This window comes from Brettanomyces nanus, chromosome 4, assembly GCF_011074865.1.
Source record: "Brettanomyces nanus chromosome 4, complete sequence".
Classification (NCBI taxonomy): Eukaryota; Fungi; Ascomycota; class Pichiomycetes; order Pichiales; family Pichiaceae; genus Brettanomyces; species Brettanomyces nanus.
Genome location: NC_052377.1, coordinates 2,841,983 through 2,856,067, shown reverse-complemented (window position 1 = coordinate 2,856,067; position 14,085 = coordinate 2,841,983). Strand labels below are relative to the sequence as shown.

The following is a 14,085-nucleotide window of genomic DNA, read 5'->3' as shown; positions in this document are numbered from 1 at the left end:
GATTGATCACCTTTCTTTTGAAAAGGCCATAGTTGGAATCTTCGTTTCTGAGGGGAAGTAACCTCTCGTCAACAAAATAGATTTCCCATCTTCCCCATTTGACACGGGGGGCAACTTCCTTGTTTAACACAAGGCCTTCTTGCAACGCACCGACTAGAGAGCCCCCACTGATTGCAATCCTAAACACCTTATTCTTCGCTAACACTTTGTCTTGGGCATCAACGATGTAGTTGCCTAGAGAATAGGAGGCCAATTGCGAGTTTTGATACTTATAAACTTGAACCATTTAATAAAAATTGGATAGATATAGAGAAAGAGAAATGGATGAAGCAGAGAAAGCGAAGTGCGATCTGGTAGTTCTTTATATATTTCCACCAATGGACGACCTGGCTGTTTTTACCTGGTCACGATTGTTATTGTTTAATGTGTTAAAATGGAGCTGCGCTTTAGCCGTTCTCCGAGAGGAGATATGACAAATTCGGCAGTGAAGGCGGGGAAACGCAAAAATGGTCAGGAGGAGGGACCCGAGAGTGATTCCAAAATATCTACCAGGAAGCCCGGAATGTCTACCACGAACTACCGAGAAAAGATAAAAATTTCAAGTAAAGATTTAATACAGTCTAACAGTTATTTATCATTGAATCTCATTAATGGCTCAGGGAAATCTAAAGTTGGCAAAGAGAAAGCCTCATAGACTTACCAAGAAACAGGGAAATCCAAGAGCACACTCTCCCAGGATACTCAAACCAAGGAAAGTTGGCATCAGAGAAAAAGCTGTTCGTAAACTCAGTAAGCAAGAGTACGGAAAGCTTAACGATTCTACCGAGAAGTCCATTGCTTCTCAAGTCGGGCATTTAGAGATACTTAAGGGCACAAGGAGAGAATTAGAGAAAGATGCAAAGGCCAAGAAAGCCTAAGCCACCTTCAGTGGTGTTTAGTTGGTCAAATACTTGTCCAACTGTTGAAGTACGTCCAGTTTTTCACTTCATTAGGAAACCCGGTCATGATTCAGATGTGTCTGAAAAGTCCCCTAAAAAACGTTATAGATCTGGTTCTCCTTGAAGATCTGCAAGCCCTTCTTCTTCTTTTATCATTACTTTATTCCTTTGCTAATACTATGTGTTTTATACTGTTACTCCGTAAACCTGTCACTCATATTCTTCATACTCTTAAACATCTCATTTTTCCTTTCCTCGTTAAGTGATTTGTCTGTATCAACTAATTTTCGAAGCTTCTTTGCCGGTTTTCTCCCGAATCGTTCATTTCGTTTTTCCTGAATTTCCAATGGTACTTTGGGCCCCTTTGTTTCTGATCCAGGCATTGTAGTTCACCTATGACAGGATAGTAAACTGCTCAGCATTTGTCTCATCCTAATCAAAAAAATGAAATGTAAATTCATTTTTTGGGGTGGTCACGTGTATGTTCCGGTTTCATATTTGCCTAGTTCATCGATCAAACCAGGTCTGAAACTCTTATACTTGGGTCATTTATTTGTTATTCTGGATTTTTGGCATTGTAAGATTACCACGGTAGCTTTTTATGGGTAGCTCTGCGCTTGTGTGTCTTACATCCCGTCAATGAAAGTAGTCACGAAAGGGTCTAAGACCTCATCCTTACACCAGAATAAATGCAACACCGAATCCTCCAAAAGAAAAATGATAGAGCTAAAATGTGCCTTGTAGCAGTATCAGCAACTCTTTGCTTCATCAGTTAACTCTGCCTTTCTTTTGTTTGTCATGGTCAAGTGGTTTCCAATTGGCTTAATAGCAGTAGCAGTCTCATATGTTTCTGCTGTAGAGAACCCGGCTGTGTTCCGGATTTGTGAAGGCGCAACAGAGCAACAAGAGAACCCGTTGAAGACAATATCACAGGATGATTCGATTCTTAATTTGGCCGACGATTTTGGTATTGCCGGGTTTTATTCGATTGATGAGGATTCCGTTGATTTGGACGCCGTTTCTCTTGGAAAGCAGGGTTGCCAAAGCTCTAAGAAATTGGTGGTTGTGGTGAACGGAGTCGATGTTCCAGCCTTGTTCTTTGATGACCAACAGCCGGTTTTCGTTATTGAAACGAAAGATGATCGTGCCAATTCGAAATTTAAGCAGTTTCTTGCTGATTTCCCTTCAAAGCTTTCCCTTTTACAGTCGGGAAGCCTTGAAAAGCAGCAGTTATCGAAGGAAATTGACGTCTTCGAGCCCATTAAGCATACGTTGACGAGCTGGAAAAGGCTCTTCTTTGCGGGAGAAGACAAGTTGGATGCTTTATGGACAGACCTTCAAGAGTCTTATGGACAGTATGCACAATTCAACAAGAGAGCGATCAACGTTATTAATGATGAGATATTCGTTAAAGAAATGACTCAATTGAACTACCTTTTGACTAAAGAGATTGAGAATATTCCTGAGGGAAGTGTAATTACCGTGAATTTGAATTCTTTGGTCTCTGTCTTCAAGAAAACTGGTGTTAATTCGCAGACTTACAATACCTGTAAGAAGATGCTAGCCAATATTCTTGGTAGAGGAGACTCCAGTGGTCTAGAGAAGACCATTGTGGCTCTTCCGATTGATCAGCAGACATTTACATTCAAGTTTAATGAGGAAAGCAAACAACAGAAGAGAAATTTGCTCAGAAGATCGAGTAGAAGTAGCTTGAAACACTCGAATAGTGCCTACAAATCGTGCTATTCCAGCCAGGAAACCTGTATCGATAGCACAGGCTCTTGCTCTGGTCATGGAACTTGCACTCAGGTTCGTAAATGCTGGACGTGTATGTGTTCGGCTACAATGGATAAAGGATTAAGTACATACTGGGCGGGAAACGCATGCGAGAAAAAAGACGTCTCTTCCCAGTTCCACCTCCTTTTCTGGACCTCATTATTCATTATCTTAGCCATGGTGGCCGGAATCAAGTTCATGTATGAATGTGGAGAAACCAAGTTACCAGGAGTGTTACTTGCAGCCACTGTTCAAACCAAGAGAAGTGGTCAATAGAAAGAAAGAGAGCGACTTTTTTTAATGCATGTATCTAGTTGTACAGAGAATTTAGTCTTTTTTACTTCAATATGGAATGTATGGATCTACCGGCCCTCCAATGGCAATGAATAAACTGCTAGTAGATGGGCACTAAGATGATCCAAAGATGATCTCACCGAGTACCTGACGCTTTCGTAGTAATGAACAAATTCCCAGGAGGAAATTCTACAGAACAAAAGCAACACGGTTATATTAAGTACTGGTTTTCCGCACGATTATAAATAATCATAGAGAAGGAGAAAGACATGACTACGATGTTTGTGAAATGGGCATCTAGCGGTATTTATAGTGAGAAAAAATTTTAGAAAAAAACTTCTGACCCGAAGTCAGGCGCGAGGTATTTCAGGGGGGTCTTAGAAGGTAATGAAAAGCCATTTAACTGTAAGGTAGTTGCGCCTTTCTGATTATTTGTTTGTTTGTTTTTATTGACTATGTCAGGCATTCTTCCGATATATAAATCTGATACTGATGGTAAACAAAGTGATAAATATGAATTTGTGGTTCGATTTGTGGGAAACAATCATGATATAGTGATTCCTATAGATGGTAATACTATACGGTTGAAAAATGTATCAACGAGATATATACGGCAAGAAATTAGACGACAGGATCCGGAATTATCGAATAAGAGGTTGAAATTGATACATAACGGAGGGGTTCTCCTGAACCATACTGATTTTGAAAAGGAATTGAAGTATTACAATACAGCAGACGATTCTGTGACCAAGATTTATGTGCATTGTCTTGTAGGAGATGAACTAAGTGGTGATGAGTTGGCCAAAGAAGAAGAATTGGAAAGACAGCCAGAGAAATCCACTACAGAGGCGCCTAGGGGGTTTGAGCGGTTCTTATCGCAGGGCTTTTCTCAGCAGGACATAATAGATTTACGGCAGCAGTTCCAGCAGATACACGGGGTAGATACTTCAGGTCAGACTGAGGACGGCTTGAGAGATCTAGAAGATAGATGGATCGATAGCACTGTTAATAATGAGATCGATGAGTTTCCTGCGAATCTACGGATTCCCAGCGGTGGCGGTTCTCGCGAAACAGGCTCAACCGGGACAGCTACCGGGGCATCTACTGGGGCAGTAGGATCTACCAGGGGTTCCGACGGTACTGGAGCAGGAGATGCTGCATCTACAGCAGGACCTGGTGGTTACATTACGCGGGAAACTAATGTCCACAGAGAGTTGTTCATAGGAGTGAGCGTGGGTTTTTTTTTGGGAGTCTTTGCACTCTTTCTCCTGGCTATGGAGGCTGGAGGAATATTCAACAAGCGGACACGGATGGCTATAATGTCTGGGGTGATTGTGAATGTGAGTTTCGGAGTGCTAAAGGCATGGTCGTAGGCTAGAAATTTGTAATGATTTATGCGGTAACTAAGATAGTAGTGAAGGCGCGGTAGCGTATTAGTAGGCGCGGTGAAGATTGCGTGGTGGAGATTCTACCGGCTAGATTGCTTCATATACCGATGCACCTCTGCGATAGCATTGCTATAACACTTGCTGTCCCTTTCCCGGCTTGTCCTTTTTCCTATCGTTTCTTTGCCACCATAAGAAAGATGCCCTCTCATACAGACGAGCAAATCATAGAATCTGAGTACCCTGACAAGGATTCCACCTCGACGGATACGGCTCTCAGATACTCTGCCTATGCCAATCGATTCAGACAAATCTTCCTGGCTGCTCACAGATACGTGGCTTACACTTCAGATATAGGTGAATCGTTTCGTCGTGTTGCTCATCCAAATCTTGTTCGATTGGGTTATGGAATTTCGTGGTCTTATGTACTCGGTGATGTCGGCTACGAGACCTGGAGGGCCCGGCTGAGACAGAAAGGCTCCTACTATCCAGGACTTAGGCCATGGGATCCTACACCACCAGCGAACCAGGATGCAGCCTCGCGATACCATGGCCTTGACTGGAAGTGGGTTGGCGTTAAGCGAGCACTCTTCCAATCCGTGGCTTCCATGTTACTACCTTCTTTTACTATACATTTGGTAGTGAAATATTCCGCAGGTATTTTCAAAGGGAGTAAATACCCCAGATTACGTGCCATAGGCCCGGTAGGATGTGGATTGGCTGTGGTTCCGTTACTTCCGTACGCCTTCGATAAACCAGTAGAACAGGCAGTCGACTATTTATTTGCAAGCTTCAAGTAGCTTAGCTGTATAAGAAATAAATTCATATATTCAACTCGATAAATCCCGGCTTCCGGTATTGTTCGGTTTTTCAGCGTATTGTTCGGTTCTTCAGCGTATTGTGCTCGGTCCTGAATATGCCTCGGTGCGGGCTCCCTTTATCTCCGGCAGGGAGACCAATAAGCCCAGCAAGCCCAGTAAGACCAGGGGGGCCCAGTAAGCCCAGGGGGCCCAGGGGACCTGACCGCCGAAGCGAAGCGATCCAAATTTCGAGATCGAAATTTTATATCTCAATGCTCCCTCTTTCTCGTTGTTCCCCTTGTGTTCTTGGCTAAGCGTTCTTTCTTGTCCTTCTTTTTATCGTCCCCTTGAAAGCATTTCTTTTCTAAATCAACGTATCTACACTCCCCATGTTTAGTAGAAAGCCAGTCGAAAAAGTCTGGGTTACAGACTCCGATCGCGAGATCTCTACCAAACCAATAGCACATCCTTCGGATCATTTGCTAGCCAATGCTCCTAAGCTCGAGGATATACACAACAAGGAGCAGCAGGCTAAATACGATTTGGTGCTCGATCATTTTATGAAGACCAAATTGTTCCCAGTCACTGAGAAAGGGTCGGCTAAAGAGAAACTCAGGCCTCTCAACGAGTTCGAAAAAGCATGGCTTTCTCGGCAGTGCTTACTGCGATATTTAAGAGCATGTAACTGGAAGACGGATGATGCGATAAAAAGGCTAACCAAGTCAATTGGCTGGAGAAGAGAATTCGGCATTGCAGGAGGAGAGTTCGAGATTCTCACCGAGGATAAGATCTCTATGGAAGAAGAAACGGGAAAGATTCGAGTGTACGGTTACGATGACGATGGTAGACCATGTTTAGTTATGTATACGGGCCGTCAGAATACTGACTCTTCATTCCGGCAAATCCAGGGAATGTTCTTCCTTCTTGAGAAAAGTATAGATATGATGCCACAGGGTCAGGATAAACTTGCACTCTGTGTGGACTTCAAGAAGTATCCAGAAGCATGTACTTCTGAGCCCAGAGTCCCATCTGTTTCTGAGGGAAAGCAGGTGTTGCATATATTGCAGTATCATTATCCGGAGAGGTTGGGTAGAGCACTTTTTATCAACATTCCATGGCTCATATGGGGATTTCTTAAAATCTGTTGGCCGTTTGTCGATCCTTACACCAAAAAGAAGTGTAACTTTGACACTCCTTTCAACGAGTTTATTGAGCCTGAGCAGTTGGCTGTTAACTACGGTGGAGATGTTAATTTTGAGTACAATCAAGACGAGTTCTGGGATGATTTTATAAAGATAGCAGAGAAGAAACGGCAGATTGTATTGAAGAACTATAAGAAACTTGGCGGAGGAATTGGCCTTAGTGAATGGGATCTCCGAGAAGGAATCGATTTAGATGCTGTTAAGTCAACTGTACCTAAAGCATCTTCTCTAGATTCACCCTCGAATTCCCTTTCAAACTTGGCTTCGGACTCCTCCTCCGACTCATCATCCGACTCATCCATCTTCATCGAGGCTAGCGAAACTCCCATATCGGCGATTCAACCTTCCACTTAACACTTCTATTACCTATTATACAATGATACACTCAGTGTCTCATGAGAACATATAAATTTTCCTGCTTTAAACTTGACAACGTTCTGTAATTTCCCTCTAGACACATCAACAACCCACCGCATGAACAGTATACAGAGATTTTATCGTTCGAGCCTTCTTCAAACTTGTATACAGTGCCATACATCACATAATCATAATCATCCGTAAGAGATCTCTGATTTGGTTTCGGAGGTCTCCACGAACCGTTGGCAGTAAACATTTCCGATTCTGCAGAATCGTCGACATTCAAAGATTTGGCTAGAGTAATAGTCAAAGTATCTGATTTCGATACTGGAAAGAGCTCTGTGTTGACGTCTATCGTTATCTTGGTATCTGGAGAAGTAGTAGAAGTGGCCACAATACGACACACTTTAGTGTATCTACCTGGGTCGACCGACTCGACGTTAAATATATCATCAAAGAGTGTAGAGGACATAATGAGAAAGTTCTTGTTGATGCAAACACAAGCTGAAGAGAGAAAACGCAATCCGACAAAAGCAAAAGGGATAAACTTAAACTCAAAGCTTGATTGATTGACTGTTTTTTTTCTCTCTAATTTTGAAGACTTTAAATTTTTCAATTTTCACAAGGCCATGAAAAGTTGTTGCACCGCCACATGAATAAAACTGATAGCCATCAACTTCGCCACGTATCTGATATGTCTCCTGTCAGAGCCATTGAGGGGGGGGGTCCTTCCCTTTTGGGTCAATGTGAGGCAATTGATGTTTGAAAGTATTTTGCTTCATCCTCTGAGTGTCTTTTTGTGAGTTTCGGTATAGCTGAGGGAATGGTGAAGTCATTTGATGTGTCGGCTCGTTCAGGACCCTTGGATTTGTCTGATATCTCCGACGAATCTGATCATTCTTCCAATCCATATATAGATGACATAGAGCTACAGGACCAAAGTATAAATCAAGGTGAGATGGGAAATGATGACCGGTTCGACGAAGAACAGACTAATAGCGATGTCAATTACTATCCCAATGTCTCTCGTCGTGGTCGTCATACTGCAATACCCAATGATAGTGATGATATTATTCTTCATAAAGAGACCCGGAGAGAAAGGGTCATTAAGTTTGTGAACTCCGACAGGCCCCGATATCTTATTGTTGGTACTGGAGCGATCATAATGGTTGTCACTGTTATGGCGTTGGTTATTCTGGGTAGGAATTCTGATGCTGGTGGTGGTGTTCGGTCTGCCAATCCTTCCGGTTATAGTGATAGCTCTGATCTGGTTTCACTAGCACCAATTTTTGACGATGTTTCTACTCCAAGCAAGAAAAATCTTACCTTGAAGGAGGAACTGATGGGTTTGTTTTACTCTTCTACTTACAATGCAGAATTTATTGAGGTTGAAGAGAGCAGCTCTTTAGATGAAGGTTATTACATTCATCGCGCTGGTAGTATCTGGCTCTTGAAGAAAGCAGCAGATGCTGGTTACGAAAAGAAGTTATTTGATACTAGAGAACCTGATTATGATGGAGACGATGTTAGTGTAAAGTTGGTGAAGTTGAATATCCAGTTAAATAAAGCTTTGGTGATGTCAGACGCCCAGCCTCTCTTTAGACATTCCACCCTAGCCAAATACTGGCTTCTAGATTTATCTTCGATGCAACTTGAGCCAATTTATAAACTCGAAAATGGAGACGTGCCGAAGTTATCGTTTGCAATGGCTTCTCCGAAGATGAATTATGTCTCTTTTGTCTACAACAACGATCTCTATATTCGAGATATTGCTGCAGAATCAGTACTTTCTATCACGCAAGATGGTTCTGTCGATGTTTTCAACGGTAGGCCTGACTGGGTGTATGAGGAGGAAGTTTTGGGTGCTGGAAATGCCATATATTGGACTCCGGACGAATCAAAGCTTGCATACATCACCTTTAACGACACTGAGGTTGAAGATTATAATCTAGAGTTCTTCAAAGATTACCAGTATCCAATTGTGGAACCTCTAAAGTATCCTAAGACCGGCTCTAAAAACCCGAGAGTTGCTGTTTCCGTGTACAACATAGAGCAGGGGGTTACTCAGAATGTCAATCATAAAGATAGTAAACTAGGAGATGATTTTATCGTATATGATATAGCATGGATCACTGGAAACGAGTTGCTAATTAAGGAAACAGATCGCACAAGCAGAAGTATCGATTTTAGACTTTATAATGTGGAAACAGATGAAAGTAAAGTAGTCAGATCCGTCGATACCAGCTCTTTCGGCGGCTGGTATTATGGTTCAGGCTCGGAAAGTAAGATGTTTGTTCTTCCTGATGGTAGGGGATACGTGGATATGACCGTTGTTGGTAAGCACAATCGATTGGCATACTTTGACAATGCAGAATCTCAAGAACCTGCTGCTATATCGGGTGATTCCAAATCTGATTGGGAAGTGATGACCAGTGTTATTGGTTACAATCAAGACGATCAGACTCTTTACTTCATTGGTACTGCTGGATCTGCCATTCAACGATTTGTTTACCAATGGTCTCTCAATGAAAATAGATTGGTAGCTCTAACCAACACCAGCATGATCGAATCTTACGGTGCCAAATTCTCTGCGAACGGTAAGTACTGTATGTTGGAGTACAAGGGGCCAGATGTCCCCTGGCAGCGATTTGTCGATGTCAAGAGGTTTATGAGTGATGCTGAATATCGGAAAAATAAGAACCGAGACAAAAACACTCACTTCTCGCAGGCATTGTACGATACTCTGGGCTACTATGATGTTCCCTCGAAGCTCTATCAAACTCTGAAGATGGAAGATAATGTGACTATTGAATTTGTGGAGGTAAGACCTGCCAATTTTGATAGTAAGAATAAATACCCAGTTTTGGTGAGCGTTTATGGAGGGCCAGGGTTGCAGAAACTCAGTAGCAGTTTTTCATTTGGATTTGAAGAAGTGGTGGCGTCTTCATTGAATGCGGTGGTTTTGTACATCGATCCAAGAGGTACGGGAGCAAGAGATTGGGAGTTTAAATCGTATGCCAGAGACAATATAGGTTATTGGGAGCCACGAGATATCACAGAGGTGACTCGCAAATTTATCAATGAAAGAGGATACATTGACGAGAATAAAACGGCCATCTGGGGGTGGTCCTACGGAGGTTTCACCACTTTGAAGACTTTGGAGTATGATCATGGAGACACGTTCAAATATGGAATGGCTGTGGCACCGGTGACTAACTGGATGCTCTATGACTCGATCTATACAGAGAGGTATATGGGACTACCGAAGAATAACAAGAATTACGATACTACATCTCAGATTAGCAACATCAAAAACTTTCAGAAAGTACAACGGTTCCTCATTATGCATGGAACCGGTGACGATAATGTTCATTTCCAAAATACTCTCCAGCTCTTGGATAAGTTTGATTTGGCAGAGGTGGAGAACTACGACATTCAGATTTTCCCCGATTCAAACCATAATATTGTCTACAATAATGCCCGCACTATAGTGTTCGACAAGCTCTATAGTTGGCTAGAGAACGCCTTTGAGGGTAAATATAATTGAATGGTTACCAATGAATGGATTTTTTTTCTCGCTTATCTTTTTGATCTATGAAACACTCGCGAAGCAATCAACAACAATAAACACAATTGGGGATCTTCATTTTTAAGCCTCGTCTCATCTTAATCTTTCTTTTATCTAGTTTTAGTCATTCTCTATTCTCTCTCTAGATGTCATCTGGTATCCTTGCAGGTACCAATCCTCTTGTTTATGATTCCTCTGCTCCGTATACCCTCTTTATATTCCAGCTGATCCTTATCATAGTGACAGCAGAATTGCTCCACTATCCGTTGTCTAAGATTCAGCAGCCTCGTGTCATTTCCGAGGTTCTGGCTGGTATCATCCTCGGTCCCACGGCGATGGGTAAGATCCCCAATTTTACCTCTACTGTGTTCCCTACTGACTCTATGCAGGGTCTCACTTTGGTGTCCACGTTAGGTATCTGTCTTTTGCTTTTCATGGTGGGATGCGAAGTCGATATCAGGTTCATCAAGAAGCATTTGCTTAAAGCTCTGACTGTTGGTATTTTTAACATGGCTGTTCCCTTTGGTTTGGGTTGTGCTTATTCTATCGCCCTTTTCAAACAGTACCGAGAGTTCGAGCCTGGTCTTCCTGATATAAAGTTTACCACCTTTATGGTTTTCATAGGTGTCTCCATGTGTATCACGGCTTTCCCTGTTTTGGTCAGAATCCTTACAGAGCTTCGTTTGGTTAAAGATCGTGTTGGCGTTATCGTCTTGGCCGCCGGTATCACCAACGATTTACTAGGCTGGATCTTATTGGCCCTTTCTATCACCCTAGCCAACTCTTCCAAGTCCGAAACTACGGGTTACATAGTGTTGGTCACCATCGGTTGGGGACTATTCATTTGTTACCCTGCTCGTTGGTTTCTTTCCTGGTTATTGAGATCCGTGCTGCACGATCTCGATAATCTCAACGGCCCTTCTCCCCTAGCCATGCTGATTATTCTTATGATGACGTTTGCCTCCGCTTTCTTTACTGATATCATAGGTGTTCATCCTATCTTTGGTGCGTTTATGGTCGGTACCATAGTTCCTCGTGATAACCACTACGTCATCCGACTTACTGAAAGGATTGAAGATCTCGTTAACATTATCTTCTGTCCAATTTATTTCGGTATTGCTGGTTTGAATGCTGATCTTACCTTGCTAGATAAGGGTATTGACTGGGCCTATATCATTGGTCTTATAGCTATTGCCATGTTTGGTAAGATTCTTGGAGGTTCTTTAGCGGCCAGAATCCACGGTTTATTCTGGAGAGAGAGTTTGGCTGTTGGTATATTGATGTCCTGTAAAGGTATCGTGGAGATTGTCGTGCTACAAACAGGTTTGAAGGCAGGTATTGTCTCCAAGAAGATCTTTGCCATGTTTATTTTGATGGCTCTTGTCTCTACTTTCTTGACAACTCCCTTAACATTACTTTGTTATCCGCAGTCCTACAGGAATGAGATCCAGAAGTTGATCCAAGAAAAGCAATCGAAGGAGCTGGAAAAAAAGCGCAACGATAACCTGAAGAACCCTCCTTCGGAGTCTCCCGAGCCATCATTACCGGAACTACATACAACCAAGACTCTCACTAAAAAGTACAAGAAAGTAAGATTCGACAAATTGATTCTTCCAGTGGACAGTTTGGAGAGTGTTTCAAACAACTTGATTCTTGTTGACCGGTTTTGTAAGCCTGGAAAAATACCCATGCATGCCGTCAATATTAAACAGCTTACGGGGAGAACGGCCGACTTGTTACATGCATCAATGATGCAGGAGATGGACGACAAGTTTGACCAGTTCGACGGACAGTATCTCAATGCCATTTTAAGCATTCTGAAGATTTTCTGTGAGTTGAACGGAGTTCCCTTTTCTTCAGAGATTGTATTTGCACTTCCTGAAAATGACCTTAAATCACTTCTACTCAACCAGAATTTCCTTCCTAACGATCTTCTTATTCTGACCATTGGTAGCAAGCTTTACATGGACCGTCCCGGTGTTCTTGACGAGTTTGGTAGAATCGTTAAAGGTGTCAGCTATTATAGCGCAGTGTTCATCAACAACGATCAAGGCATTGGTCGTATCAGAGAAATGGAAGAACAGGATATTCAGAAGCGTAAAAGGCAGCCGAAGACACTTCCAAACAAAGATTTTATGGAAGAGGAGTCGATCCTCTCCAACGAAACGATTCTCAATCCTAAATCTTTTGAGATTACTACGGTAAGTCTAGTGTGCAGTCCCGGTGAATCTACAGAGGACCAGATAGTGGCTCTTAAAATATTTAGCATATTGGTTAGAGATGAGGACGTTGACGAATGTTACATAGTGTCTGGAAAGGGACTCACGCCAGATTTGAGCGCTGTTTTGAGTGAACAGCCCCCTAAAGGGGTCAAGATCCGCTCTATGGAGTACTGCTCTGAGGATGAGACGCAAAGTTATGAGGATTATGTGGAGTCATTGAGTGAACAGAATGATTCAGGTAAAATTGATGAGTTGGTCATCATTACGAAAAGCTGTCCGTTCAGTGAAACACTCATACAGCATTTAATGAGAAACAACAAAAAGATTCTTGTTGTCCTCTAAAAAGGGGTAATTATTGGTTAACATATACTTAAAAATGAAAAAAAATGAAAATTGGTTTCAATCGAATTCCAAAATGACCTTACCCTTGGCCTTGCACAGAGCCACCTTATCGAAGGCAGCTTCGTAGTCTGTCTTCCAATCGTGAGTAGAGTCAATGTCAACAATAAGTTTGGATTTCTTCCAAAGCTGTTCAACGGCGGAAGTAAATTTAGGGTCTGAACCCTCCATAAAGCCGACAAATTTGAAATTGGAGAGACCTAACTTCTCCTTGAGTGTCTCAAAAAAGAAAAACCATTGAGGAATCAGGTCAAGAATACTTACCCCCTTGTAGTTCATTTTTTTCGAACCGGAAACCTGGGCGTAAACACCACCTTCCTTAGAATATTTGAGCACTGTATCCAAACTTCCATAGATAATAGGATCTCTAACACAGTCGACAACGATATCAAACTTTCCATTAGTTTTTACAGACTCCAAAATCCCATTGAGTTCATGCGTCTTACCCTTGGTGTAGTCAACCAAGGTATCAGCTCCGAATTTTCTGACTCTTTCGAACGATCTGGAACTACAGGTAGCCACAATAGTCTTCGCACCAAAGTAGTGTTTAGCAAATTGAATACTGTAGTTACCAACAGAAGTACCACCACCTAGAATCAAGACGTGAGAGCCCTTGAGAGAGTCAACGTCGTGACTCTTGAGAATCTGGTACCCAGTACCGCCGACAACGGGTAAAGATGCAGCCTGGTTGAATGACATATTCTCTGGAATCTTTCCAAAAAAGCATTATTTTCTTGGGATCAACCACTAAATACTCGGAACAGGCGCCCGTGGGACCCAGCGGATTTATGTTATTACCGTACACTCTGTCGCCGACCTTACTACCAGACTCGGAACCGGCGTCGACAACAACACCAGAGAAATCACCTCCCAACACCTTGACCACAGATCCTTTGTACCAAGAAGGAGCAAGAGATCTCAAGATACAGTCAACAGGGTTGATAGTAGAGGCCTTGGTTTTAACAAGGACATCGGTAGGTTTGACTAGCTTATCAGCAGAGGCCACCGGGAACTCAATAGTTTGCACTTTGAGAGGAGATTTGCCCGTAGTATAAGTGATGGCAAGGGATTGAATTTTCCCATCCACAACTTTGGGTAGAGAAGCAGTAGCAGCAGTAGACATTGTTAATAGAAATTAAGGAAA

At 42.4% G+C, this 14,085-nt stretch overlaps 8 protein-coding genes across 8 annotated transcripts; 6 read left to right on the top strand and 2 right to left on the bottom strand.

The window, feature by feature from the left end:
- Positions 1-1,736: 1,736 nt before the first annotated feature.
- Positions 1,737-2,990, top strand: FOA43_004599 (uncharacterized protein; the record flags this gene model as incomplete). The annotated part of the gene is made up of 1 exon (XM_038924829.1): positions 1,737-2,990. The coding sequence occupies one exon, from the start codon at positions 1,737-1,739 to the stop codon at positions 2,988-2,990; it is 1,254 nt and encodes a 417-aa protein (XP_038780757.1).
- Positions 2,991-3,463: 473 nt separating this feature from the next.
- Positions 3,464-4,381, top strand: FOA43_004598 (uncharacterized protein; the record flags this gene model as incomplete). Its single annotated transcript, XM_038924828.1, has 1 exon — positions 3,464-4,381. One exon carries the CDS (start codon positions 3,464-3,466, stop codon positions 4,379-4,381), a length of 918 nt encoding a protein of 305 aa, XP_038780756.1.
- Positions 4,382-4,402: 21 nt separating this feature from the next.
- On the top strand, positions 4,403-5,193 carry FOA43_004597 (uncharacterized protein; the record flags this gene model as incomplete). Its single annotated transcript, XM_038924827.1, has 2 exons — positions 4,403-4,407; positions 4,590-5,193. 2 exons carry the CDS (start codon positions 4,403-4,405, stop codon positions 5,191-5,193), a joined length of 609 nt encoding a protein of 202 aa, XP_038780755.1.
- Positions 5,194-5,582: 389 nt separating this feature from the next.
- Positions 5,583-6,749, top strand: FOA43_004596 (uncharacterized protein; the record flags this gene model as incomplete). Its single annotated transcript, XM_038924826.1, has 1 exon — positions 5,583-6,749. One exon carries the CDS (start codon positions 5,583-5,585, stop codon positions 6,747-6,749), a length of 1,167 nt encoding a protein of 388 aa, XP_038780754.1.
- A 31-nt stretch (positions 6,750-6,780) lies between these two features.
- RPB8 (DNA-directed RNA polymerases I, II, and III subunit RPABC3) lies at positions 6,781-7,224 on the bottom strand (the record flags this gene model as incomplete). The annotated part of the gene is made up of 1 exon (XM_038924825.1): positions 6,781-7,224. The coding sequence occupies one exon, from the start codon at positions 7,222-7,224 to the stop codon at positions 6,781-6,783; it is 444 nt and encodes a 147-aa protein (XP_038780753.1).
- Positions 7,225-7,446: 222 nt separating this feature from the next.
- Positions 7,447-10,299, top strand: FOA43_004594 (uncharacterized protein; the record flags this gene model as incomplete). The annotated part of the gene is made up of 2 exons (XM_038924824.1): positions 7,447-7,498; positions 7,568-10,299. 2 exons carry the CDS (start codon positions 7,447-7,449, stop codon positions 10,297-10,299), a joined length of 2,784 nt encoding a protein of 927 aa, XP_038780752.1.
- Positions 10,300-10,466: 167 nt separating this feature from the next.
- On the top strand, positions 10,467-12,884 carry FOA43_004593 (uncharacterized protein; the record flags this gene model as incomplete). Its single annotated transcript, XM_038924823.1, has 1 exon — positions 10,467-12,884. The coding sequence occupies one exon, from the start codon at positions 10,467-10,469 to the stop codon at positions 12,882-12,884; it is 2,418 nt and encodes an 805-aa protein (XP_038780751.1).
- Positions 12,885-12,941: 57 nt separating this feature from the next.
- Positions 12,942-14,064, bottom strand: FOA43_004592 (uncharacterized protein; the record flags this gene model as incomplete). The annotated part of the gene is made up of 2 exons (XM_038924822.1): positions 12,942-13,645; positions 13,740-14,064. The coding sequence occupies 2 exons, from the start codon at positions 14,062-14,064 to the stop codon at positions 12,942-12,944; spliced, it is 1,029 nt and encodes a 342-aa protein (XP_038780750.1).
- Positions 14,065-14,085: the final 21 nt, after the last annotated feature.